Source organism: Cheilinus undulatus, linkage group 6 (genome assembly GCF_018320785.1).
Source record: "Cheilinus undulatus linkage group 6, ASM1832078v1, whole genome shotgun sequence".
In the NCBI taxonomy this organism is placed as follows: Eukaryota; Metazoa; Chordata; class Actinopteri; order Labriformes; family Labridae; genus Cheilinus; species Cheilinus undulatus.
The window spans coordinates 6339610-6367429 of NC_054870.1; the positions used below are offsets into that span (position 1 = coordinate 6339610).

The window sequence follows — 27820 nt, forward strand, 5'->3', positions numbered from 1 at the left end:
TTAATTTTCATTTTAGAAGCGATAACGACGATCACTGAGACTATATATTAATGCCATGATTGATCAAAAAGTCTAAGAGACAGCTTATTACTCTGTCAAATAAACTGTTTAACGCTGTTATAAATAAAGACGTATACAGGAGCGCAAGTACAAAATGACTCTGATGCCCAGTGATTCCAGCAGCATTTACACTTGAATGGTTTTTAGGTTTAGCTGCCTTCTCTGAGCTGTTCTCCCAGGTCGTTATGCTTTAACTTTGGAATTCTGATTTTAATTCTGAGATCAAAGTCAGAACTCTAAGATCAAAGTCAGAACTCTAAGATCAAAGTCAGAACTCTAAGATCAAAGTCAGAACTCTTAACCTTTCAAAGCAGACGGATATGCCCGTTTCCTTGTTTCTCACTGGCAAATCCATCTTGCAAAGCTCCCATCTGAACCGTCTGGGCTCGGTCAGAAAGTGACAGGACCAATCAGCGATGAGGGGCAGTACTTTCAGGCGCCGCAAAGTCGTGACATAAGCAAGCAGCAACAAAAGGCTGATGCAATTATGGCGGAAGAGATTAGCTTCGATGCTGCTAAAGCGCCAGTTTTATCAGAACTTGGAGACATTGCTTTGTTAAAAGAAGAACAAAGAACAGCAGTGAGTTGTTTTCTTTTCAAAAATGTCAAACAGACAAAAGTCGAGTACTGACATGTCTACAGTCATCATGGTTCACGTTATTCCCCGGTAGCTGGTACGCGCACCTTGGTCGCGGCTACGTCACGTGTTTTGTTGCTCTGATTGGCTCATAAAGATGTGACAAACAGAATGTTCATCCAATCACACTCTGATTTTTTTTCAAATCCTCTGCCCTTTCCCCAAACACTTGTATTGAAGGTTTTCCAGATGGATGTATGAAACAAGTCCATCTGGCATGTCAGGTTACAAAACTCTAAAATCAAAGTCAGAATTCTAAGAAGAGATTCTTTTCAAGGTATTTTCTAATCAATAAAACAAACAAAATATAAATCCAACATAAAGTCTTTAACTTTGACTGTAAAAGGGGAAAAATAATTATCCGATATTATCGGCCCCTTCTTCAAAAAGACATCATTTAACAAAGCATATAGATAAGAATTCTGTTTTTTTTCTCAAGAATTTTGACAAAAAAGTTGTCTAAAAATTTTTTTTCACTGAGTAAAAAAATGTTTCTTCAAAATCAGCCAATGTAAATATTAGAGTTTTTATTCAGAAACCCACAGTTTCCACGTCTACTTTGATTTGTTTACACAGCGGTCCTGCTACTATACACTATCCAACACGGCGGATACGTCAACATCATATCCACTGAGTCCATGCTGCATCTACATAAAAATGTCTACAATCACCACACGTCCGTCTGAAGCTGCTTCAGCCTCCAGTCCGCCTCGGGTACATGCTGACAGATGATTGGTCATGTCACGTTGAGGGGGCGGGTTTCGTGTGTGAGGAGGACCAAGCGAGGCAGTTAAATCACAGGTGCTGCGTTCAGGTGTGTTGGAGCTTTTATTCCTACTGCAGGATCCTGGAACATTCTGGATTCTTGGTTGTGTTTCCACTGTGTGTCAGAGAAAGGCGTTAAACGTCTGTCGTATTTGTTTTGAGGACAGAAGCAGTGACTTCTGATGTTTCTTTGTTTCCATGTGGTTTTCTTCGGTTCAGTTTCTGCTGAGAGAAAACCGCAGGATGACCTCTCCGACTGTTTTTTCTGACTGCAGAGTTGGTAATTTAATGGGCGCTGTCTATTTCCATCACTGTTCGAATAACAGTCAGCTGTTTCTGCTGCTAATCAACTCAACGAGGACATAGACATCTAAACCAGCCTTTGAAAGGAGACTGAATAAAGACAATTTGGTAAATTTAGATGTATAGTGGAGACGATTCAGACCATCTGGTAGTTTTTGTTGTTACAGCCTGGCATATACTTCAGAATCCAATTTATGCCACCGTGGTCAACACTGTCCTGACCACTACATACTTGTGTAAACACGAGTCCGCAGTGCCATTTTCTTTCTAGTCCCCCCACGACATTAACAGCTCGTCTGTGTGCAGGAAACCCTGGTGACTGCAGTCGTTGTGGACCTATGTTAAAATAAAAGTCTTTAGTCTGAAGTGAAAAACACTGTGCTTATTGGCGTTCCTTGCAGCACAGATTTGTCATAAAGGGAATAAACCATTATGATCTCAACAGTGAGAAATGCCATGTTTTTTGACGTTCAATACAGCATAGCTTTGACTCAAATGTATAAACCAGGCTAGTCTCTACAGCGATAAACCCATGTTCTGTGGCGTTGGTTGTGGCTTATGTTTGACGTAGAAAAATAAACCAGGCTATAGTCTCTACAGTGGAAAATGCACTTTTTTTTGGCCTTGGATTTTTGACATGGATGTATAAGCCAAGCTTAAGTCACTACAGATGAAACACCATGTTTTTTGGTGCTGTTGTGGTATTTTTGACATTGGAAGGATAGACCAGGCATTCGTCTCTACAGCGGAAACAGCAGGATTTTTGGCGTTGGTTGTGGCTTATTTCTGACGTAGAAGAATGAACCAGGCTCAATCTCAACAGTGAAAAACACCATGTTTTTGGCGTTGGTTACGGCTTATTTTTGATGTAGAAGTATAAACCAGGCTTGAGTCTCTACCGTGGAAAACGCCATGTTTTTTAGCATTTGCTGTGGCGTATTTTTGACTTCGAAGTATAAACCAGGCTTTAGTCTCTACTGTGAAAAAGGCCATGTTTTTTGGCATTGGTTGTTGCTTATTTTTGATGTGGAAGTATAAACCAGGCTTTAGTCTCTACAGTGGAAAACACCATGTTTTTTGGCGTTGGTTGTCACTTATTTTAGAGATAGAAGTATAGACCAGGCTTTTGTTTCTACAGTGGATAACCCAATGTTTTTTGGCGTTGTGTGGCGTATTTTTGATGTAGCTGTATAAACCAGGCTTTAGTCTCAACAGTGGAAAACAGCGTGTCGTGATGCGTGCAGGGACCTCAGTCTCTTGGCCCCGACTGCATCGGTTACACAGACGGCAGCAGATATTTGCAGGTGAAGGTGTCGAAGGTGTTAGTGCAACATGAAGCTGATGATGTCATCGTCACATGACCGCTGAAACACCGAGACAGCACGTGGGACAGACAGAGCTTCTACAGTGTCCTACATGTGATTGGCCACCAGGGGTCAGAGGTGAGGAGGTGTGTTTTTTTTTGTTTTCTTTTCTTTGAACGCAGCATCAGCTCCATCCTGATCTGACCCGGGACCAGTTTGTCCATGACAGCTTCAACTTCCTCCCCAAAGAGACGTACAGGAGGGGGGCCGAGTCAGGCTCAGAGGGGGCCGCCTCCCCCCGTCAGAGCGCCTCCTGATTGGCTGTCAGATACTCCTCGGCTCTCTTGTGAGCCTCCAAAGCTTTGATGGTGTAGACGTCCTGCGGCAGCTCCGACTTCCTCCTCATCAGCACCTTGTCCTTTTTCAGGTCCTTCATACCCTGTGGAGAAAAACGCTACATGAATACTGAAGTTTATTCTGAAAGTAGTCAACCTGAGACTTCCTATGGTAACTTTTTGTTTAGTAAAGACCTGGGAACAAGTAGGTTAATTCTAACATGGGCTTAATTTGAAAAGCAATAATTGAAACTTTGACCTTCTGTAAAAATTGGTTTCAGTTTACATCTTTTTAAAGAGTTGATGACTGTTTTTCCTCTTCCTCTACCCTGTTGTGTTCCTTAAGGTTCCATTCTAGGACCTATCCTGTCCTCCCTTCACCCCATACCACCTCTATGCAGATGACACACAGATAAACTTTTTAAAGAAGTTTTTGCAGCTCTAGGAAATGTAAGTGATTCATAATTGGTTCAACAGATAAATTCTGCTGTTGAATCCAGATTTTATCCTCTGAAGCTTTTATCCAAGATTGAATCAGTTTAATCTTTCAGATAGAGTGAGTGATTCATGTTTTTATTTATACATGTTTGGACTATTTTAATGCCCTTTACTTTGGAGTTAACCAGGCCTCCCTTTTATGTTTACAGTCAGTCCAAAATGCTGCTGCTAGTCTTTATACAGATACACTTACATGAACACATCACCCAATCTGGTCCAACATCAGTGCCAGACCTTATAAATGCGCTACAGTAGTGGTTCTCAATTGGTGGGTCAAGACCCAAAAGGGGGTGGCAGAGCCCTAAGAGGATCTCTTGGAATGAAAAAGCTGATATTCCAAAGATAATGACAGAATTCCTTGAAAAATAAAAAAAAATTGAAATGCTTTCTGATGGACTGACTGTTGGCTCTGTTTACCTGTGAGGCCTCGCTCTCCACCGTCTTCTTCAGCAGTTGGATATCTTCAGCTGTCGGGGTTTCTGTTTCCATCGAGTACACAGTCACAGTATTACTGTCACTGTACAGCATGTACTGCAGACACAAACACAAATAAGCAGGCTATAGTTATAAAAACATTCAGTCACACACTAAAATAACTCTGCTTTGGTTTGATCTTCAGAGGATGTCCATTTTACTACAGACTCACCTCATCCTGTGGATGGAGTCCAGGACGGAGAGGGTGAAGCTTATTGCTCTGAAAGACGCAGTGTACACACAGAAACAATCATTCTGTTAACTGAGTATTTAACTTTCATTGTGTATGTGATGAAGACATGACAGGAGGGATATAGAGGACAGATAAGGAGGTGTGCCAGTACCTGGGGGTTCTGCCGGGCCAGCTCTTCAATCTTGTGCCAGATCTCCTCCCTCTCCTTCAGCTTATATTTCTCTCTGCAGACACAAACATAGACATGTGTTATAATCTACTTTGAGTGTTTAAAGCATTTCTGGGCTGACAGATGAGTGTCTGGTACTTTTGTTTCTCGGCCTTGTACTGCTGCGTGCAGTCGTCAAACAATTTCTGGTTCATCTCCATGAAGAGCTTCAGAGCGTTGTAGATCAGACCGTGGATCGTCCTGAGGAGCACAAGAACTGGATTATACTCAGAGCCAGAGAGACTGTTTCTGTTGTTGACAAAAACCCTGAGACAGAGCCGGTCTTCAGTTGTTCTTAGTCCACACTGACTGTTTACATGGACTTTAGTATCCTAGCTTTTGCTTCTGCATGTAAATATTTTCAAAAACCAGGATATTATCCTTCTATGAACTCTGAAAGAAAATCAGATACTGTGACATGTATTCACCGTATCCTGTTTTCTGTACAGGTGTGACTCTAATTTTCCTTTTGAATCTGTTGGATGTGAGGTTGAGGGACAGCAGGTCTGATCTGCCCATGGAGAGTGAGGGAGAATCAGGCTGCTGTGTCTGCAGTGGAGCCTCCAGTCTGAGTTGATGGTGATGCTGTGCCTAAATATACTCATATTTACATGAACGTAGGGCTGAACAGTGAGTGTGGTTCACCGTAGAGACAGAGGACAACAGCTCATACTATGAGACACTGAGAGATAATGTAGAACTCTGTGAGCTGATAGATGATACTCAGTAAGCATCCTGCTCCATCTGGCAAACTTTTCAGAGCTAAAATGCAGATTTGATAGCATTTCTGGTGTCTTTTCAAAGTAAAAGCTTGACCCTTTGTCCTACAATGAGCTGTCCATATTTTCACACAATGCTTTTATTTTGAAATTGTATTTAGGACAGTTATTTAGAGCAGTGGTTCCAAAACCTGGGGTCCAGGCTCCCTTGAGAGGAGCGGTGCCAAAAATCAGGGGAGGCACGGGACCCTGTCTAATCTACGCAAAAATTACATGTGAATACAGTTTTTTTTTAAAATTATTATTAGAAAGACTCTGTACAACAGTGTTTTAAAGTCAACCTAAAAGATTAAAAAACATAAAGAGCATCTATTAATTTTTGTGCAAACAAGTCTCAATTTTGGGGGGGGGGAACAAAAAGAGTTTGTTGGACTTTGAAGTTGTATATTAAGAAGAAAACAAACTCAGAATATCTGAGTTTAAAAGGTTGCTAAATTAAAAGATAAAACTCAAAATTTCAAGTTTAAAAAGTCCATTAGAAACTCAAAATTCGTATTTTTTAGAAACAGTGTAAAGTTAAAATTTTTACAAGAAAGCAGACTGAAACAATGGTTGCAGTTTTGGCTTTCTGACTTTGTAATCACAAAATTTCTAGTTCCTTCTTATTCCACATAAATTAACGACTTTTTAAACTAGAGATTTTTGAGTTTTTCCTGAAAATCTCTAGTTTAAAAATTTAGTTTATACTAGGTCTTTTGGCAAGAACAAGCGTACATAGGCCTATGGCCTACCAATTGATGTTAATTTTTCTAAGTGGGTCCTGGGGGTGCTTGGTTTTTCTTAGATATGACCAAGGGGGGTCAAAAGGGAACCACTGATTTAGAAAATTAAGTCACTTGCAAATTTGGTGAGCTCTTATGGGGTCCCTGATTTATGTTCTTAATAAATAATAGTAATTATTGCCTAATAATAGTTATTACAATAATAATTTACAAAATCAAGTCTGATTGATTCATCTCAGATCATTCTTTGCCTTCCTCTCCGTCTCCTTTCTGCAGCTGATTTTTTCACCTATAGGCCTATAGCACTAGTTAAAGAAAGAATACGTGGAATTTTTGCACTTAAATATCTGTATTATTTTAAAAAGAGAACATGCCTATAATTAAGGTCTTACAGTATTTGAAATATTTCCTAAACATTTTCAAGAAGCAGTCAAACACTGATCAGCATGTTTAGTATTGATCCTCTAAGTGATCAGCATCTGAGTTCCCATCAGCAGCATCTGCAGCTGTCATCACATCACCCAGAGTGTCTGTGTTAGTTACTTGTTCCAGTGGCTCTTGGAGTTCTTGTAGAGGGCGGGGAACATGATGGGGAGGATCTTGGCGGCGTTGTCACTGATCAGACTCATGATGTACTCGTTGTTCCAGTAGTAGAGAGCTCTCTCTGCAACCTGGAAGCCCAGATACACAGAGAAGACGAGCACCCATCGTGAAAATCAGCGCTAACACAAAATACGATTCAGCTGACACCAACCAATATTTAACAGCCCAATTCCAAAAAAGTTGGGGCACTGTGTATGTTGTTTAGCATTATCTAAGAGACTTTGTCATGTTGCTCTTAAACCTATTTTACAGCACTCATAGTTCCTTTCCAGATGTGTAAGCTGCCCACACCATATGCACTAATGCAACCCCATACCATCAGAGATGCAGGCTTTAGAACTGAGCCAGGATAACAAGCAAGATGGTCTCTCTCCTCTTTAGTCCACAGGTCTCTACAAAGGATTTAAAATGTTGATTTGCCTGACCACAGAACAGTTTTCCACGTTGCCTCAGCCCATTTTAAATGAGCTTTGGTTCAGAGAAGATGACGGCGTTTCTGGATCCTGTTCACATATGGCTTCTTCTCTCCAGATTAAATTGTTATTTGTGGATGGCACAGCTAACTATGTTGACAGACAATATTTCTGGAAGTGTTCCTGTATCCATGCAGTGATTTCCAGTACAGAGTCATGCCTGTTTTTAATGCAGTGGCCCCTGAGGGCCCCTTCAACCTTGCCCCTTGCTCACAGAGATTTCTCAAGATTCTCTTAATCTTTTGATGATGTTATGGACTTTAGATGCTGGGATATTCAGTCATCACTATTTTACACTGAGGAACATTTTTTCTGAAATTGCTCACAGTTTTTCACAGATTTGTGAACCTCCACCTATCTTTACTTCTGAGAGACTCTGCCTCTCCAAAATGCTTCTTTTATACCCAGTCATGTTATTGATCTGTAACAATTAACCTAATCAGATTAAAAATGCTCCTCAAGGTGTTTTTCATAAGTAACACTTACTTTTCCAGCCTCTAATTGCCCTGTCCCTACTTTTTTAAGATTTGTAGCTGCCATCAAAATCAAAGTGAGCTAATATTTTTCATGAAATGCTAAAATGTCTCAGTTTCATCATCTGATATGTTGTTCTTGTTCTACTGCTTCTCATTAATCTGGGTATCCGTAGTTTCCTACTGTTTCTAATCCAGGTTCTTCTTTGGTGCCAGTTCTGTTTCTGATCACAGCTCAGGCTCAGATCCTGATCGAGGCATTGGTACCTGGAAGTGCGGGCTGGACACACACTTGGCAAGCTGTCTGAAGAGCGGCTCCTGGACTTTAACAAACTCTGATGGCTCGATGACATCCAGGATCTCCTCCAGCTCGTTCAGGAACATCACCTCCTTCGGACTGTGAGTCTTTGGCCAGAACTTCAGCAGACCCATGATCACCTGCAGTGGGTGGACATGATGATTATTAGGTCTGTAAACATCACTATGGAAACCAGACGCTGCCCGTCAGTAGGAGCAGCAGCACAGTGGGACAGTTGTCATAGAAACAGGAGGGGCGTCAGCTGCAGACTCACCGGTTCTGTCAGACTACTGTCTTTCTCCAGGAACTGGACCACACAGTACGCCAGCTGGAGATGGAGAGAGGGAGAGAAAAAGACAGAGGGAGAGAGAGAGAGGGAAAAAGGGAGAAAGAGAGAGAGCTTATATTAGACTGGAGGCGTATGTGATAACAGACAGGAGACATCTAACAGGAAAAATCACAGACGAGACAATAAAAGAGCAGACATAGACCCTGTCAATGTTTTACGCCAACATCCAAGCTGGGTAATCAGACCTATTAAGGAAACAGAGAATCAGGTCTAAGCGAAAAAGTGTTAGATCTCAGGTAAAAAGGAGTCAGATCTCAAGGAAAAAAGGTGTTAGGTCTCAGGAAAACAGATATCTGGTCTCAAGACAAAAGGCATTAAGTCTCAGGGAAAAAGATGCCAGGTTTCAGAAATAAAGGCATCAGGTCTCAGGAAAAATAGGGCATCAGGTCTCAGGTAAAAAGGCATCAGGTCTCAAGAAACAAGGAGTCAGGTCTCAGGTAAAAAAGCATCAATTCTCAGCTAAAAAGACATCAAGTCTAAGGAAAAAAGGCATAAGGTCTCAGGAAGAAAGGCATCAGGCCACAGGTAAAAGGGGCATCAGGTCTCGGGAGAAAAGGGAACAAGTCTCAGAAAAAAGGCATCAGGTTTTAGGAATAAAGGAGTCAGGTCTAAGGAAAAAAGAGTGTCAGGTATCAGTTTCAAAGGCATCATGTCCAGGTCTTGTTTTGAGTCCTGACAAACTTTTTCTGAGACCTAAAGGCTTTTTTTTTGTAAAGTCTGGTGCCATTTCCTGAGACCTTTTCATCTGAAGTCTGACAACTTTTTACTGAGACCTAATGCCTTTTAACCTGGGACTTTGTTTGCTTAGACCTAATGCCTTTTTTTCCTGTGACCTTTTCGTCTGAAATCTGACACATGACAGAGGTTTTCCTGAGACCTGGGATCAGATGGCTGACTTTGAGATCTGGGGATGTCCGTAAATGGACCCAGTACATGTGGGTCTTATGGGGGCTCAGCTTTTCTCTGATACAAGTAGGGAAGATCAAAGGTACTGTCTTAGCTCATGTCTGGGTTTCCCTGTGTTGTTTGCAGTCAAGCTGCTGTTAATAAGAATGTATGGAGGTCAATTAGCCACAAGCTAAGAGGTAAGCAGTGCCTTTTTAACAGCTTTTCTCCCTTATGTTATCATGAACATGCTTCTAAAAGGTGTACTGATATCAAATTTACTGAATAAATCTTGTGGGGTAATGGTCAGATTGAGATTATGATTGAAGACAATAAGTGAAGAGTGAAGCTAGACAGATGGAGGTAAGCCACTTCCTGCTGGACTATTGCAGAATCAGTTGTCTTGGATTCATGCCAGTGCACATAAGGTCTAGACTGTCAAACAAGTCCAGACAAAGAAATCCCAGACCACCTCTGTATGCAGTCAGAGTTATCAGATATCAAACCTTTATTATACCTTGGTGTGTAATTACCCAGCGTGGATGTTAGTGTGAGGTGTAATCAGGGTCAGAGAGACAGACAAAGACAGACAGAGATAAAGTCTCTGACCTGGGGGTGGTAGACGCTCAGAGATTTGACTTTATGAAGCGGCAGCAGAACTCGGATTAAAAACATCTTGTGTTCCTCTTTGAGAGGGAGAGCAAAGCCGTTGATGATGCTGAAAGAGAGAGAAAAGATCAACAACAATAACCTACATGTAGAAAATGTAGGTTCTGTTTCTGTAGGGGACTGTAAAAGAGAGATGTTCGTGTTTCTTTAATTTTTCTATCCAATGCAGCAGCTTGATCAACCTCAGAGGAAGAAGCCATACGTCTCTGATTACTCATCTCATCAACCTGCAGAGGTGTTTATGTGAATCGTTTTGCACTCCAGCTGTTAGATTTAGCACACAGCATGTAAGGAGGAGGTGGCAGATATAGAATAATTATCATGCATTCTTAGAGAGCCAATCAAAAGTGGGCATCTGTGAGAACGCTTGGTTAAAAAAAAAAAAGAAAGAAAAAAAAAAAACCTTTAAACGCCTCTTCAGTAGACACGTCTGATTAGATCACACTTCCTGCTGTTTATAAACAAAAATGTCAACTTCTTCATTAAAATACATAAAGAGAAAAACAACTTTCAATCTCTATTCCATGACATGAAAATTAACCTGTTTAATCCAATGTTCACCATAATAATAAGAAATAGCAGTTTCCTACTGCAAACATAATGGCTTTTGTATTTGCAGGAATTTATCGCGTTTATGGAAAGATAAAAATCCCTGTCTCTCTAAATTGTCTTAACTTTCCACAAATGTAATGCCTATTGACAACTGCTAGTTGGTTTGAGTCATCTTAAACTCAAATCACATAAAAAAAATATATATAGCCATGGGGATGCTTTTGTTCGCCATGAAACAAGAAGTAGTTTTTCCGTAGTTTTCAAATACTCGAAAAGCCATGAATCTTAGCACAAAATTTTTGAATGAGAAAAGAAGAGCATTGATATCAATTTTGGAAAATTCTGCAAAATCCAAAGGATTCTAATTGAATTAAGCCCTTGGAGGAGGCTCATCTGATCCAAATACTAGTAATTTTACAGTTTGTAGAGACATTACACATACATAGTTCAAACTTCCTCAGAATGAAAACCAATTTTGTTTGGACAGGGATTTTAAGTTATTGTAAGGGGTCTCAGGGTCAGGTTTCAGGAAAAAAGGCATCAGATCTCAGGGAAAAAAGCCTCAGGCCTCAGGACAAAGGCATCAGGTCTCAGGAAAAATGGTTTCAGGTCTCAGGTTAAAAGGCATCATGTCCAGGTCTTGTTCTGAGCCCTAACAATCTAAAGCCTTTTAATCTAAAGCCTGGCATCATTTCCTGAGACCAGAAACCATCAAACTGGCTGGATGAGCAATGTTTTTGTATAGATATTTTATAATTTCCTCAGCTCAGAGCACTGATTTGACACATTTCAATCCACTCTGTTAAGATTCATGGCTTAAGAATGACAAAACTACTTCCTGTTTCATGGCGAGCAAAAAAGTTGCCAAGAATACATTTTTTGATGCCATTTGATCTCAGGCTGAATTGAACCTAGTGGCAGATGTTAAAAGGCTACAACAAACAAGAATGACTACAAACATTTGTTTTTTATGTTCATAACACATTTATGGGAATCTATTACGATTCTTAAAGGTCAGAGATTTGTACCCTCATAAATTTTATAGTTATCACATTTGTGAGAAATGTATTACGACTGTGGGGTTACTACTTAAACTGCAGATCAGTATTATGTTTTTGTTTTTACGTTTGCAGGTGCAACAGTCCATCATCATCTTTTGTTGTCATGTTAACTGAGAGCCTCCTGTCCTGATGGTGTTATCTACCCAGTGTGCATTTAATTCCTTCTTGAATTGCTTTAAATAAATTAATACCTTAAAGAAGAGTCATACATCTGTCTTCAAAGCCCTCAGGATGCATCATAAACCCAACTCTCTTCTTGGCCATACTCTGACTCGATGATCTGAGCTCATGAGCTCATCTTTCAAACTTAAGATTGAAGTTCTTCCCTCTCATGCAGATTTTAGCAGTTCCAGTCACTGTGCTTTAGATTGCAGCTGTTTTAAGAAATTTCTCTTTTTTTGTGACTCTGTGCATCTGTTCTTTAAGATTTGTTTAACTGAGCTGTGGTTTTAATGTGGATTAAATGTGCATGTAATCTCAACAGTGCTGGAAACAAGGGAAACATCAAAGTCCTTTTGAGAAGTTTGAATGACTGCTGTGTGTATTGAAATGAATGTGCGCATGTATGTGAGTTTTACCTGCCCAGTATCTCCAGAAGCTCAGCGATGCCATTGTGATGTTCTGTTTCATAGATAAATCTGTAAAACAACACCAGTAAGACATTTAGATTGGGAACTCTGCAACAATAATCCTTCCATACCTGGTGACCTTTAGCTGCTTGTCTGTGAACCTATAGTTACAACAATGTTGATAAGAACACTCATTAATACTTCTGTTGTTCATTTATTCATCTTAATATTTAAACTAGCTCATCTTTGATCCCATATGTGACCGATGCAGACAAGCACCGGGCACCCTCTCACATATGTTTTGGTTTTGCCCAAAACTAGACAGGTTTTGGAAATTGATATTCATAACCTTTATAGATGTCTTGAAGATACCCTTAAAGCCTTCTCTTATAATAGCAATTTTTGAAGTCGCGCCACCTGATCTACATCTCAGCCGCCGGGCAAAAAGTATGATAGCCTTTGGTTCTCTCCTGGCATGTCGACTGATAGTGTTTAAATGGAAAGAAAAATATCTTCCAACTTTTAAATCATGGATAAACGATATCATTCATGATTTGACATTTGAGAAAATATGCTACACCACAAGAGGTAGTGCCCAGAAATTTTATGCCACCTGGCAACCTTTCTTAACTTGTACAGGAAAGATGGATGCTAAGGATATTATAAATTAGAGCTGATGACCCCATGACATTCTAAGTAATTTCTTTCCTTCCTTATTTATTTATTTATATTGTGTGTATGCATGTATATATATATATATATATATATATATATATATATACGTATAGACACATTTATCTTGTTTACTTAATTTATTATTATTTATTTTTAGGTATTTTAATTTGTCTTCTCAAAATTTTTTTTACCTCTTCCTTAATAAGTAGGGTACATTGGGGAAGGGGCTCTGCTGGAGTTATGGGGTGGGGGTGGAAGTGTGAGGGTGTTTCACTATTCAAAAATGAGACACCATTGTTGTTTATATGTTTGTTTTGTATGATTGTCGAAAAACAATAAAAAGACCATGACTTAAAAAAAACTAGGTCCTCAGATGTCTTTCGTTGAAAGTAAGCAAAACATTGTTTTCAACTTTAACACCGCTGAGTAATGACAGCTCATCTTTTTTCATGTGCTGAGTTTTACTTCTATATTCTTCTTACTGTATGAAGTTTTTTTAAAATGTTGTCGAGGCATATGACCTTCTTGCTACTCCAAGCAAACCCACAACTCCTGTCTCTGTTCATCTTTAGACAGGTGTATCAACCTCTTTTATAAAGGTACTATGTTATTTCAGTGTTTGTTGTTCGATCATATATTCTGACCTGTAGAAGATGTTGTTGATCTGGCGGCGGATGTAGGCACGGAGGCCGAGGAACTTTCCGTAGATCCGGTGGAGGATGGTCTTGAGGAAATCTCTCTCTCGGGGATCCTCACTGTCAAACAGCTCCAGCAGCTTTAACACAGTCATGACAGAGACAGTCATGGTTCCGCTTTAACTCACACATCAGAACATTTCAGACGGAGCCTCAGGTGTCACAGCTTACCGAGAGTACAAACTTTTGGTCGATGTATTTTTTGGCAACGTTTGGCTGAAAGTCTGGAGACTCCAGGAAGCGAAGGAAGAATTCATATACGAGCTGTGGAGACAAACAGAACAGAAATGATGCTGCTTTCTGAAAACGGCAGGTTTACAAACTGCAGTGATAAAGATGAAGAGAGACTTTTAGCAGTTTGTAGACTGTCAGAAGTTTAGAGTTTCCATGCTTCTCAACACTAGAGCTATACACAACACCATAGTCACAGAAAGTATTAACATTATAAAAGAAAAAACGCATACAGTCATGTGCGTAAGTTTTAGGAATGTACAGTCCAAAGGATTAACACCAGAGAATGATATACCACAACCCAGGGCTGGAGAGGAGGGAGGGTGGCTACCCCGGTAATATTCCTGGAAACCACCTACAGTTTTCAGACCTTTTGGACAACCACAGCTTGATCAGGGGCTTGTGGCAACCCTACCACCAGCCTGGATGGTACCCTAGGCTGTGCTTGCACATCTACACCTTACTTCAGCCCCAAGCATGCACAGTACTGTACAAGTCTTAATTTCCACATTAAAGCTGCCGTGAGCATAGAGGGCGAGAGCTCACAGCTGTGGGCGGTCAACATTGAGAGGTCAAATTTGGGAATCAGGAATCGACTGTTTGATAAGCGCTGTGGGTTCACGTGCAGCTGATCATCACTAAAACGGAACGACAAACCACCAGTTTACCTGCAGGTGAGGCCAGGCAGCCTCCAGCGTGGGCTCATCCTCCTCAGGATCAAACTCAGCTCCGGTTGGATTGGAGGACGGAGGAAGAGTCCGGAACAAGTTCACAGAAAACTGAAACACATAAACGTGCTGTTAACATCTGTTTTGGGCTTAAGTCGGGTTCAGCTTCTCCGTCTGGTATAACACCAAAGGCCAATTTATGCTCTCTTATCAGTGAAAATAGATCTGTGCAATTTAAAACACACAACTGTCACTACCCTTACCCTACACAGAACATATGAGGTAGTAAGGGTGCTTCACTAAAAAGTAAACTAAAAAACCTGAGCTCAACAGGCATCAAAGGTCATGTTAATACACAATTCTTCACTATAAGTGGAGCAAGTTGGAAGTTAAACTCTTGGGATACAGGCCTCCTGGGTGCCTCCCTGTGGAGGTCTTGAGGGCACACCCAGCTGGAAGGAAACCTTAGGGCAGACCCAGAACTCAGTGGAGGGATTATGTATACCATCTGGCCTGGGAGCGCCTTGAAATCCCCCAAGATAAGTGAAAAAAAAACCCAGCATGGACAAAAGGATATCCAGTTTTTATCAAACTGCTGCCTCCAAGCTAGTCTTTTCATAAACCACCATTGTTTACAGGTTTGCAGTTACTTGAACTAAAGCATACCTGTAGCTTCTGCCTCTTTATACTTAAATGACTCTATTTTGTTGTGCTTCTTTGGCTTGAACCTTTGATTTCACTGCTAAACACAGACCACACCATTAACGGTGGTGCTGTCGCATTTGGTCTGTATCTGTAAATGCACAGAAATACAGATTAACTGAAGAGTCCTGACAGATGGGTCTTTCTGTCTGTATGCTGAACCATAACTCAACCTTTAATTTTTCTCTCCTACTTAAAGTTTATTCCACATTCCAGATGTCAGATGTGTTTGTGTAGGAACTTTATCAAACAGTGAAATGACAGCGTGTTTGTGTCTCACCATCAGCACGGCTTCAGGGTAAATACACTCTGTCACCACGTCGCTGTTGTGTGTGATGTACTCCACCATCTCGTTAAGCCCCGCCCTCTTCACCTCTTTGTATTTAAGGTCACTGAGCGGGTCGCTGACGAAGTCGAACAGCACACAGCACTGACGAAGCTTCTGGACAAACAACTCTTCACGCTCAACCAGGGGGGAGTCTGAGGAGGAGGAGACAGGGATAAGCCAACACCACAGAAGAAGACATGTCTACAAACACCACAGCATATTTACAGGACAACTCTGATTGTTTTGATAGTCAGTTCATCAAGTGGCGATGGTCTGCTGACAGCCTGCTGTGAGACTAGGCTGCTAACCCAAACATGAAAGGTGTCTAAGTGCAGACGGCATCTCTCAGACAGCAGTCTGAACACTAGCATAAAATGCAGCGATACCATCTGGATGAAAGCAACCTGATTTGCCCATACAATATATTTCTAATTTCTAAATTAAATAACGTTGGCTTTTGCAATGTAGCTTTCAGTTAAAGCCTACACTAAAAGCTAAAATTCATGTAACTATGCTAGCTAGCTATGTAGATAACATTACTATGTAAACCACGCAGCTAAGTTAGCTTTAGAGGCATAGCTAATGCTACCTAACCATGCTAGCTACTTAGCTAACATTACTATGCAAGCTACATAGCTACGTTAGCCTTAACAATATAGGCTTACATAGTTAAAGCTGACATAGCTTAAGCTAGCATAGCTACATCAACTTTAGTAATGTAAGCTAACTTTGCTACATTAGCATTAGTTTTCACTGCGTTAGGTTTAGAGATGCCACTAAAGCTGACCTAAGTAAACACTAGCTACATAGCTAGTGTAAAACTATGTACATAGTTACATTGGTTCACTATGTAAACCAACGCTACGTTAGCTTTGGCTAAGTTACATTTACTAACAGAATAACATTAACTACATTTCAAAGGTAGCTATCTTAACTTCAGCAACGTAAGCTTAGGTAGCTTAGCATAAGATAGCCAAAGCGTATGGCTTAAGTAGCTTCAAATTGTTATTTTTAGCTATGTCTCTTGCAATGAAGCTGACAAAACTACATTAGCTATATAGTTTCTGTTGCAATGTAAGTCAGTATATCTACATCTATGTTAGCTTCATAGGTAGCATTGCTATATTGGCTTACTAAGTAATATTAACTAATGTAGATACTTTAGTTTTAGCAATTATTAACTTATGTAGCTAAAGCTACATAAGGTTATGTTTTTGACTACAACTTCTTGTGTCCTAAACCTTACCCAAGGTTACCTTACCCTCTCTGGAAGTTTAAACTGATTTTATTTTGAAAGGTTTTGCGTGGATTTCCGTCCTGACAGTGGTGGTGTCTGACAGCAGTGGTCTGCAGAGCCAGACTCACACCAAACACATACTGACCCCTGAGGTGGACTGCTTTCAACTGATGCTGTAATAACACAGCAGAATTAGGTGTTCTAACACCTCTAGTTTGGTTGAACTGGTCTGAGTCACGGACCAGTTTGTTCCATTAGTGGATATTTAATTGTAATAAATGCATTAATCACATCAGCTGTAGATGCCATGATAACCAATGATTTTGAGTCGTCCTATGTTGAATAGTCCATCTGCTTATGCTGCCTGCTAGTATTAGCATCTTGTCTAAGTGTTCCCTTAGTCCCTAAGATCGTGATTGGTTACCTTTGAGTGCAGGTAGTTTCTGCAGCTCTCTGTTCTTGGTCAGGCTAAAGCGAGACGAGCTCTGGCGGCGCTCCTTCTTCACCAGCTGAGGACCTCCAGAGTATTTGATCTTGTTGAGCTGAGTGGGTGGAGGCGTGCTGTTACTGGGACGCTTACTGCCACTCTGCTGCTGCTGGGACTACACAGACAGACACAAAGTCGACAGAGTGAGGAGGGTTAACATGGAGGATTTTGTTCAAAGCCACCAACAGAAGAAGACAGGAATTAATGTCAGAGATAGGTGTATAACAGCACGGCACAAATGTTTAAGTGTTGCTGTTCACTCATGTGCAGTAGTGGATCCGAAGTTGCCTGGGGGTCAGCAGGGTGAACAAAAATCAGCAGGAGTCATTATCAGTAGAGAGTAGAGTGAAACAGATGTTTAAAATAACAATTCTGATAATGTCTGATGCTGATACTGATGTTTATATCATTATTTCTTTTGGTCTAACATCACCAGTATTAGCCATGCTCCCATGTTAATAATGTCTAATTTCTTGTACCATCCCTAACTTTTGCAGGTTAACGTCCACATTCCTGTGCTGAATTTCATCACTGCTTGCTTCAGTTATACGTGATTTTAACCTGACACAGTCTACGTAGAACTTTTTCCCTTTTTTCTGGATGAAAACTGTGCTAGACTGAGCTGTTCCCATGACATGCTTTCAGTGTTATCAGTGAGGACATCAGAGGAAAAACAAGCACAGAAAGACTGAATGACTCTTAAAGCAGTCAAACCTTCATCAGCCTAATCTCCAGTCCTACAGCCTGACTGAAACCTGGTCTGTGTTCTGAGTAGCCTGCAGGTAAATGACACCTGAGCACGATTGGCAGCTCCTCAGTATCACTCGGAGTGGAACCAGTTAGCTTGGTCCACTACCAGGACCCAGTCTGCCCTCCTGTCACTGAGACAGCAACACACCACCTGATCCAGTCTGATATCCCCTGGACACAGAGACAGCCCGTCTCTGTTCAATCATTAAAGGGTTAATCTCCTCTGGTTTAACCATGAAAACCCTCGCTGTGATGTCTGATTCAGTCTGAGTGTTTCTGATGTATTATGGATGAAATGAGCCTCCAAGATAAACTTTTCTATGAAGTCTGTGGAAGGACCACTGAGCTGTTTCAGCACTGACTATTACGTCTAGAAGGTTCTGTCCCATTTCTACTGTCATGCCTCTGTCATGTAGGTGTATCAATATAGCAATTATATATGGCTGAGCAATTAATCAAGGACCAATTTAAATCACAATTTTGGCTTCTCATGACTTAAAGGGGACATATTGTGCAAAAATCACTTTTTTAGGCTTTTCTAATAAAAATATGTGTCCCTGGCCTGTCCAAAATCCCCTAAAGTACCAGAAAAATCCCCTCCCTCTCTTTCTCCACCTTTCAGAAAATGTGTGCTAAAACAAGCCGTTCTCCCCTCATGATGTCATGTGGGGAGTTAGCACTGCCCCCAGGTGCGGTTGGCCCTTCCCTTCCTGCTTGGAAGAAAGTTCCGCCCTCCTCTCCTGATCCTCCTCTCGGGATCAGCTGGGGGTGATATTTGGTCAGTTACCTGGCTACATGTAATGCTAGAGCTAAACGTGCTAATGACTGGACTCAGCCTGAGCTGTCTGTCACAAACCACTCTCTCTGCCAGCTGTGGGACTCAGACATCCCTCATGCATCACAGCAGAACAGAGGCAGTTAAACTGCTGATGACAGTGTTGCGAAAATCCATTCCATGGCAGAAATTTTACCGGTGACTATATTAATACTGGTTTACCACCCACCTCTACTTTGAAGGATATTCTTCAAACTCTGCCAAACATTCACTCCAACCCAAGGATAAACTGATTAGTTTATGGAGGTCATAGGTCAGAGGTCATATGGTTTCTGGTCAGCCTTTGCTTGAGAACAGTTTTCACCTCTCTCTTTTTCCCTATTATTGTTTTTATGCTTCTTGTTTACCTATACAGAGTTCACATCAGCGCTGTGCCATCGACTTAGGACCAACATGTCACCCTTAGCTCCCCACCGGCTGGTTACTCCATCACGTTTACTGAAGCAGAGACGGCAGCATGCTTCATATTACTCACCTCATCTGCGTTCTCAGTAGCAGCAGCCTCCTTCCCTCCACTGCTGCTGCTGCTGTTACTGCTCTTCATGCTGCTCTTGGAAGATTTGGTCGTTTCCTGTCACACAAAGAAGACAGAGGATCAAGCTTTAAACAGAAAGTCACCTTAACAATACACACCAACAGTTAACCACTCCATATTTAGAGTTTCAGTCTTATTAGTCCAGGTCAGTGGCCTTCAAACTTTTACCTAGAGAGACCCCCCATACTTAAGAAGAGCCGAAACCCAGCAGGACTGAGGCTGAGCAATAAGGCTGTGTTATTACATAATCACAGTAAGTTTGTAATTATTTCAGTATTCAATGGTAATGTAAAGGTTTATTAAAAACACCTGCAGAAGGACCTTTAAGTTCACAATAGTACTTCTACTGACCTTTAGAGAAGAAACTTTATCTAAAGAAAAGGAAAAACTTTTGGAAGATATTGAGTTATTTTAAAAGAATGGCAGCATTTCAGCTCAGGAGTTAATATTGCTGCCTCTCTGGGTACTCGACATGTTCCAGTCAACCAAAGACATACAGAGGTATGAGTGTGAGAGCGCCAGGTTGTTTTTTTCTATAGGTTCATTGCAGTCACATGATTCTAATGATGTGTGAATGTCCGTTGGGGATCAGGAAGTGGGGGAAAGCCATTAGAGATGTATGTGAGCAGAGGAAAGTTAGTACTTTACATCTCTAAATGGACCTGTACGCTGCAGTTATCATCAGAACATTTCTGCATACACTGAGTATGAGCCCTACACATTATAAAACAGTGATTTTTACCTCAGTTTAACTGATCTACCTGGAGAGGAGGTGGCCAATATCACAGATTACTCAGTCCTGCTAACCTCCAAGAGTCGTCTATCCAGATGGAGGGAAACGAGCCTAGAGGAGTCTAGTACTGAGCTAAGAGGCTAGCTGAGCCCCTGTAATGTTAAAAAAACTGCATTTGTCACAAACATGCTTTTAATGTAAACGGTGATGTACTATCAACAGAATACACCTTGTTGGTGAGAGACTGAATAAAGATGAGCTGTTCATGAATGAGCCTGTTCTACTAAACAGCTCTTAAAAGTGAGAGCTACAGTGGCTTAAACTAAAATACGTAGGGATGCACGATATTATCGGCCTGATATCGGTATCGGCAGATATTAGCTGAAAAAGGCAAATATCGGTATCGGCAGATATCAAAATTTCTGCCGATATTTGCATCCGATATTTTGGCCATGGATATCAACATATATTAGCTATAAAATTTGGCCATATATACTAATAAATTAGTGGAGTTTTAGGCTGGACCAACAGACCAATGTAAGTCAAGATCTTTTTCTGTATTTATCCTCATTCTTTAAACTTAAAAGTGTGTTTTAAGAAAAACAGTTTTGTTTCTTTTTTCATCCTCAAACCTTAAATTATGTTCTAAGAACTAAATTTTTGGTTATGTCAAGCATATTTAAATATTGGTATTGCTATCGGTATCGGCTAAAATGAGTCTATAAATATCGGCATATCGGATATCAGCAAAAGTTCAATATCGTGCATCCCTAAAAATTAGCTAATAAATCACAAAGGTTAAGGAAAGGGTTACAAAGACATTTCTATGGTTTTGGAACTCCAGCCAACCATAGTGAGAGCCGTTCTTCACAAATGGAGAAAACTGTGAATAATAGTGAACCTTCCCAGGTGTGGCTGGCCTACCAAAATGACTCTAAGAGCACATCAACGACTCATCCAGGAGGTCCCAAAAGAACCAAGACCAGCATCTAAAGACCGGCAGGCCTCACTAACTCAGTTAAGGTCTAGGGCTGACGGCTTCCATTCAAATGGTTGATTGTTTGGTCAAAAAGCCCCCCCAACGCACTGGCCAGGGGGCAGAAGCGGTAGTGTGCAGCTGACTGATATAGACAGACATGCCGCTGGGGACAGAGGAGCAATGCAGCACAGGGAAATACAGGTAAACAAAGCACCACAGAGTGGGATATTTTCTGATGTTTTACAGCACTAACACTCAGAAACGACGCAACTTCAACTCGTCACAAAAATGCAGGCTGTTTGTATTGAAGTGGCGCAGCTGAGTGTCTCTGCTCTGCCCTCCCTCACAGCATCATTTCTCACAGTCAGTTTCATTCACCTGTCAGCAAATAGGCTGCGTGGTATCATCTGCTTTTATAATCTCCTTAAAGCGTTTATGTTCACGTTAGCTTCTCTTACAGACAGACAGAAAGCAGAGGAGATAAAAGACAATATCTGCTGGTCATTAAGTCCCAACGAGCAAACTTTTTCCCTCTCACCTCCATAAATAAACGCTGCATGCTGTCTGCTTTATGCTCATAAATGGCAGCATGGGCTGGATCAAGTGATCCTGCTACTAGTTACTGTTATAACTGAATGAAAAACAGTGATCTGTGGTTATTTTGTAGGCTGTATGCGTTTAAAGCCTTGCTGCGCTGGGATCACAAATATCATGTGATCAAAGGCAGGTTGCACACTGATCGTCTCTATAATATGTTTTTAGTACAGCATGATGAGCCTAAAAAATGTATTAATGCTTTAAAAGGCTTGTTATGTTCATTTTAGGATCATTTAGAGTACCAAACAGGTGCAGTAAGGAACCTGTATGGATAAAACTGGTCCCCAACTAGGGGATTTTTTTTTTTTTTTATTTTTTATTTTTTATTTATTTATTTATTTATTTTACTTGAACGACCGTTCGATTGGTTGGTACCTGGGTGCGATTTTGGTCGGCCAAGTTTTTCTTTGGTTAACTACAGGCCTATTAAGGTCAGTGTCCATGATTCAACAATAAGTAAGAGACTGGGCAAAATGGCATCATGGGAGAGTTCCAAGGCCAAAACCACTGCTGGCCAAAAAGAACAAAAAGGCTCGTCTCACATTTGATTAAAAACATCCCGGTGACCCCCCAAGACTTTTGGGAAAATATTCTGTGGACGGACCAGACAAAAGCTGTACTCTCCCGTTCCATCAGTAGTAAAACTAACACAGTATTTCATCAGAAGAACATCAGACCAACAGTCAAACATGGCGGGGCTAGTGAGACCGCCTGGGGCTGCTTCTCTGCTTCACGACCTGGACAGAGACTGTCTTCTCACAAGCACCTTACCACTGCTTAAAGTAAAATATTCCTGCACTGCCTCTTTACTGTTTTAATGTAACCTAAAGACTGTAAGAAAGCTCACTGTGGGAAACACTTAACCTCATATACACATTTGCACTAGTTAATGCAAATCTTAATAATCTTATCTACCTCATGCCTATCTGCCCACATCCTGCATCTGTTATACTTCTGATCAAGTCTAGTCAGCATCCTACAACCCTGTGCATGTCTTGCAACCCAGTGTTAATTTTGGCAGATGTTTTTTTTTTAGTCTTAGTTTTAGTCTCCAAATGAAAGGCATTGAAGTTTTAGTCACATTTTAGTCATTTCTATCCTTTTTAGTTTAAGTCTAGTTTTAGTCCATATAAAGTCCTCGCATTTTAGTCTTACTTTAGTCCAAGCATTTATTTTCTTGCCTAAATCTGGTACCAAGTCATGGTAGTGTGTTCTCTGCACCCTGCCAAACCTGGGGTCCCTGCTTTCTACAGCTGAGGGACAAAATAGCTACAGCTGCATTGTTTTTTGACAGATTTACCCACAGTGGAGAAACATCACAGATTTTGAATGTCCAACAAAAGTCCCATAAAAACACACAAGCTCCTGGCTCTCTGAAAATGCTGCTGCAAATGATTCAAAGGCATCAATAATGTCAATGGGTAAGCACAACGGCTAGCTTCAAGAGGACAAAGGAAAAAAGAGGCAATGATTTATAGTTTAAAAGTTATTTAACTTTTGATAAACTGTGTCACTTCTTGTCGATTCGCAGAAACACTGTCACACAGCCTCCATTCTTTGCTGCTGCAGTGAGTTCTTTGGTTCTTCTTTGCTGCTCTAACAGTAGCTTCTGCATGATGTGCTTTCCGGCAACAATGAAGAATTGCTTTCCGGTTTATAGTGCTAACAGTTAGCATGGCTTAAAAAAAAGCAAAATATAAAGCTAAACTAAATGGTATCAGTGCATAAACTCATGTACCCACTGACCCCAATACCTGCATTTTAAGCAGTATCGGACGTATTTCCTATACTGGTATCAAAATCGGAACAACCTTAATTAAATTGCAATATGGCCTGCAGCAATTTTCAAATCGCAGGCGGTGCAATATTTCCTAAACCTCAAATGTGTCAAAATACCAGTTTGATACAATCTTTCACAGCTGAGATTTTTTGTCCTACACATGATGCATAAATTCAAGTGTCCTTTGTTAGAAGAATTTACAAAAATCCTACTATTCCTGTTCATATAAATTACTTTGTTAATCAAAACTAGAATAACGTAAGTAAAGTTATCATCCCCTTCAGTATAGCAGTTGATTAACCTTGCAAAGCAGATGGATACGCTCATTTCCATGTTTCTCACTGGTGAATCCATCTTGTAAATCTCCCGTCTGAACCGCTTGGGCCAGGTTAGAAAGTGACAGGACCGATCACCGTCGAGGGGCAGTACTTTCGGGCACGGCGGAGACGTGACGTAAACAAGCAGCAACAAGAGGCCGGTGCAATTATGGCAGAAGAGATTAGCGTGGATGCTGCTAAAGCGCCAGTTTTATCAGAACTTGATGACATTTCTTCATTAAAAGAACAAAGAACAGCAGTGAGCTGTTTCTTTTCAAAAACGACAAAAGTGGTGCACTGACATGTCTACAGTCACCATGGTTTGCATTATGCAGTTTTGTATGGAGTTTCTTCCTTGGTAGCTGCTCATGCACACCTTGGTAGCAGAGACGATGTCACATATTGTTGCTCTGATTGGCCCGTATATCAATAAGCTAAAATTGCAATTAGATTTTTATTTTCAAATCTTTATTTTACTAGTTTAACTTATCAAATAGTGTGCTGGTTATAATATAAAATGATTTATTGCTTGTGTTAGTTGAAAAATACATAAGATGAGGAACCTCAAAATAATCGCATATTAAATCACAATCGCAATTAGATTATTTTCACAAATCATTCAGCCCTACTCTGGAATCTTTCTCATTTTAACCATAACATTTCCAGAAAATATCCAGGGAGTAAGTGCTTTTGCCAATTTTTCCAGAATACTTAGAACTTCCAATTTCTGGCAGTTATTTACAATTTACTGCATGTCAAAATACATTTTTACTTTTTAAAATGAATAAAAACAACTTAAGGGAATTTCATGTTAGAGTTTCAGTGAAAAAAAAATACAGTAATAAACAGATGTTGGCAGTGAAGCATAACTTCTCAGCTTTCAGAAACCATTTGAAGTTTTCCGATAGCACAAACTTTTGCGTAATTACGGTAATGCAACAATGCATCGCTGGCGAAGGGTTGGGAGAAAGAAAATTCTAGACTTCACTGATTTCGAAACCCTGGCCCTGGCTGTGGCGTGACCTTAAACATGCTGGAAAACCCTCCAGTGTGGCTGAGTTTTCTGCAAAGAAGAGCGGGCCAAAATTCCTCCACAGAGATAAGAAAGACTCATTAACAGATATCACAAACGCTTGCTTGCAGTTGTTGCTGCCAAGGATGGAACAACCAATTTTTAGGTTTAGGGGGCAATGACTTTTTCACATATAGCCAGGTAGTTTGAAAAGCTTTATTCTGTTAATAATAATAAAATGATCCATATTGATCATCTTCACTTATTAGCTGATGAGGTTATTGGTATTTCTGTCAGAGAAACTGATTGAATGTTGAGTAAATTATCTGTTGATGATAATGCATTGATCAGTGATGTTATTTTAGTATATTTAGTGTCTATCAGTGATGATATTTTAATATATTTTCAGTGTTTTTTAGTCTGTCCTACAGTCTATCAGTGATCTCTCAGGTATGATCGGACTCCATGTAGACAGCCTGCAGTCATCAGATAGTTTTCACATTAAAAATCTTAAGTCTGTCTCAGCCCCTGTCTCCTTAGCTTCACATTTTCCATTTTTCATGTTTGCACAGAGAAGATCGAGAGTCAGCATCAGTCCAGCTCCGAGCCCAGGCTGTTTTCTCCCAGATAAATTATTTAAGGGACCAGGCTGAGGTTCCTCCCCGGAGCTACAGCAGTAGCATCCCGTTAATGTCACCAGCTAGCGTCGTTAGCTGCAAGGATCCCTGGCATCTAGTTAAGCACACATTTTACTGGTGAGGTAACTTGACACAGCTGCTAAGGTGTAAATGAACCTAAAAAACAGCCAAAGGTTTAAATGACTGCAGCTGTTAGCAGCCCTACAGCCCGTGGAAAGCTTCCCCATCCTCTGCTAGCGGGGCCTTAGCATGCTAGCTGTTGGATAGGTAAAATAACGTCTAAAGTCTTCATCACCAAAAATAGCGGATTCCTCAACACCATCCTGTTACAGCACACTATAAAACGGCTCTTCTTACAGCCAATAACTGATCAGTAACTGACCTTCTCCTTCTTGGTTTTGTTAGGCATCTTGGCTGTTCTGTAGGGTCCTTTTTCCACGGACGATCCGTGATGTTCTTCCCCGGGAATCAGACGCTGTCACTCGGTTCGTCTCAGCTCCCTGCGCCCCTTCCAGACACGAGCAACCCGATTGGCTGCTGACGCACACTCCTGCCTGGTGACGCGTAGAGGCATTTTTCTGATTGGCTGCCTGAGAGTTTGGTGAAGAGGGTGAGGCTGAAGGGAGGTAAGGCAGGACATGAGTCTTCCCCAGCAACAAAACACCTTCAACCTGATGATTCTGAGCACCTACTGACCACACAGACGGTTAAAATCATGTATGATATGACGTCAAATTGATTTTACCGCGAGCGGGTGACGTAATGTCTCTGCCTGAGTCATATTAAAGGGTGGAGGGGACCTCACTGCAGGTTCTTCACCAGGCTTTGCAGTGGGAGATCAATCACAGCACTCAAGTCTGATTATTAACAACAAACACGTCAGCTGTGCTAACAACTGTGGAGAGTAGAGGTGGAAAAAGAACACAGTTTTATTAAAGTATAAATCCTATACATCCAAATTTGACTAATATTACAGGTGAAAGATACTGGATAAAAACTTGAAGTACTGCAGTACTCACTTTTTAGTATTACTTAAGTATCCTAACTCCTTTGAAAATGCAACAAAGCTTTATTCTATACAATGGCAACAAAATAGAAGTCCTAGCTACCAAATACTTGGCAATTCAGTTTTTAATCAACCAAAAATGTAGGCACCACTCAACATATCTGGAACACTTACATAAGAAAAAAGTTAGTGAAACTCCGATCACAGGCAATTTTCTGCACAATCTACAAATTGCAAAAATGTGTTGGCAACATTAGGTAAAGTTGTTGGAACTCAAATTAAGGCATTTTTTTCAAATCATTCAGCCCTCTTTCAAACCATAAGTTCTCTCACTTGTCCCCCTGCTAGACCCCTTTGAGATGATCCTACCACCAGATGTGAAGAATTTCTGCTGTTTTACCACAAATAATATTGAAAATATTAGAAATGGCTTCCCAGTCTAAACAAGAAGTCTCTGTGTTTCATTCATCTGCTCCACTCAATGGGTTTAAGCCCATCTTTTTATCCTCACTGAAACTAAAGGTTTTTATTATCAGTCCATCATGATATAGTTTCCACTCATCTCAGAGGAGACCTTTGATTTCTTGGCCCCAGTAATCTGTTCATTATAAACAGTCTGCTGATATCTGGCACACAGACACTGGCTAAAATCCCAATGCTGGGACAAAAGGGTTTCACACATAAAAATGAAATGAAGTGCAGTATTTTCATCACATGTTTATACATATTTGAAAACGACCACACAAGTGGGCCCAGTGGATACATTTACAATTTTATTGAGATTTTAAATGTTTTGTGGAGCATTGTTGTACCTTGATTTTAGGGGCGGACAGTTTCCCCAATGACATTTTGGCAGTTTTGAGCTCCACAGATCCTAAAATTTCTATAACTCTGATATATTCTACAAGTAAAAAAAAAAAAAAAAAAAAAAAAAAACGGGGGGGGGGGGGGGGGGGGTACAACATTTAATGTACTTTGACTTTAAAAGTATGTATTTTTATATCAAAAATATGCTTTGACACCAAATTGGACATGTCATGTCACTGACGCTTATGTAATGTAACTGTACAGTCAGTCTATTTTCAGGATAAATCTTATTCATTTTTGGCAAATTATCTATATTTTTTATGTTATTTTTGCAACATCTAAGGTTTGTTTTACTGTTTTAAACCAAATATTTATTTTGTGTGAATTTTATTGTTTCCGTGCCCTTATCACCTGCTTCATAGCTGTGACACACAAAATGTTAAAGAGAAAGATAGCAGCTTTGTTAATTGTCAGTGGTGATTTAATGCCCAAAAGGTTTTCTGGTTTCAGATTTCCTTTTAGTTCAGAAATATTCATCAATACCCTCTCAACCTCTTTCCAAAATTTGCTCACAGTAGGGCATGTAAAAAGCACATGT

General features: G+C 40.5%; 1 protein-coding gene across 1 annotated transcript; it reads right to left on the reverse strand.

Annotated features, from left to right (window-relative positions):
• Positions 1-646: 646 nt before the first annotated feature.
• Positions 647-25966, reverse strand: ppp2r5d (protein phosphatase 2, regulatory subunit B', delta). The gene is made up of 17 exons (XM_041789887.1): positions 25792-25966; positions 19294-19389; positions 17171-17348; positions 15462-15661; positions 14480-14590; positions 13752-13844; positions 13530-13660; positions 12220-12279; positions 9969-10077; positions 8400-8453; positions 8095-8265; positions 6822-6949; positions 4877-4978; positions 4721-4793; positions 4549-4596; positions 4320-4433; positions 647-3508 (listed from the first exon to the last, which is right to left on the reverse strand). The coding sequence occupies exons 1-17, from the start codon at positions 25816-25818 to the stop codon at positions 3371-3373; spliced, it is 1833 nt and encodes a 610-aa protein (XP_041645821.1). The 5' UTR covers positions 25819-25966; the 3' UTR covers positions 647-3370.
• Positions 25967-27820: the final 1854 nt, after the last annotated feature.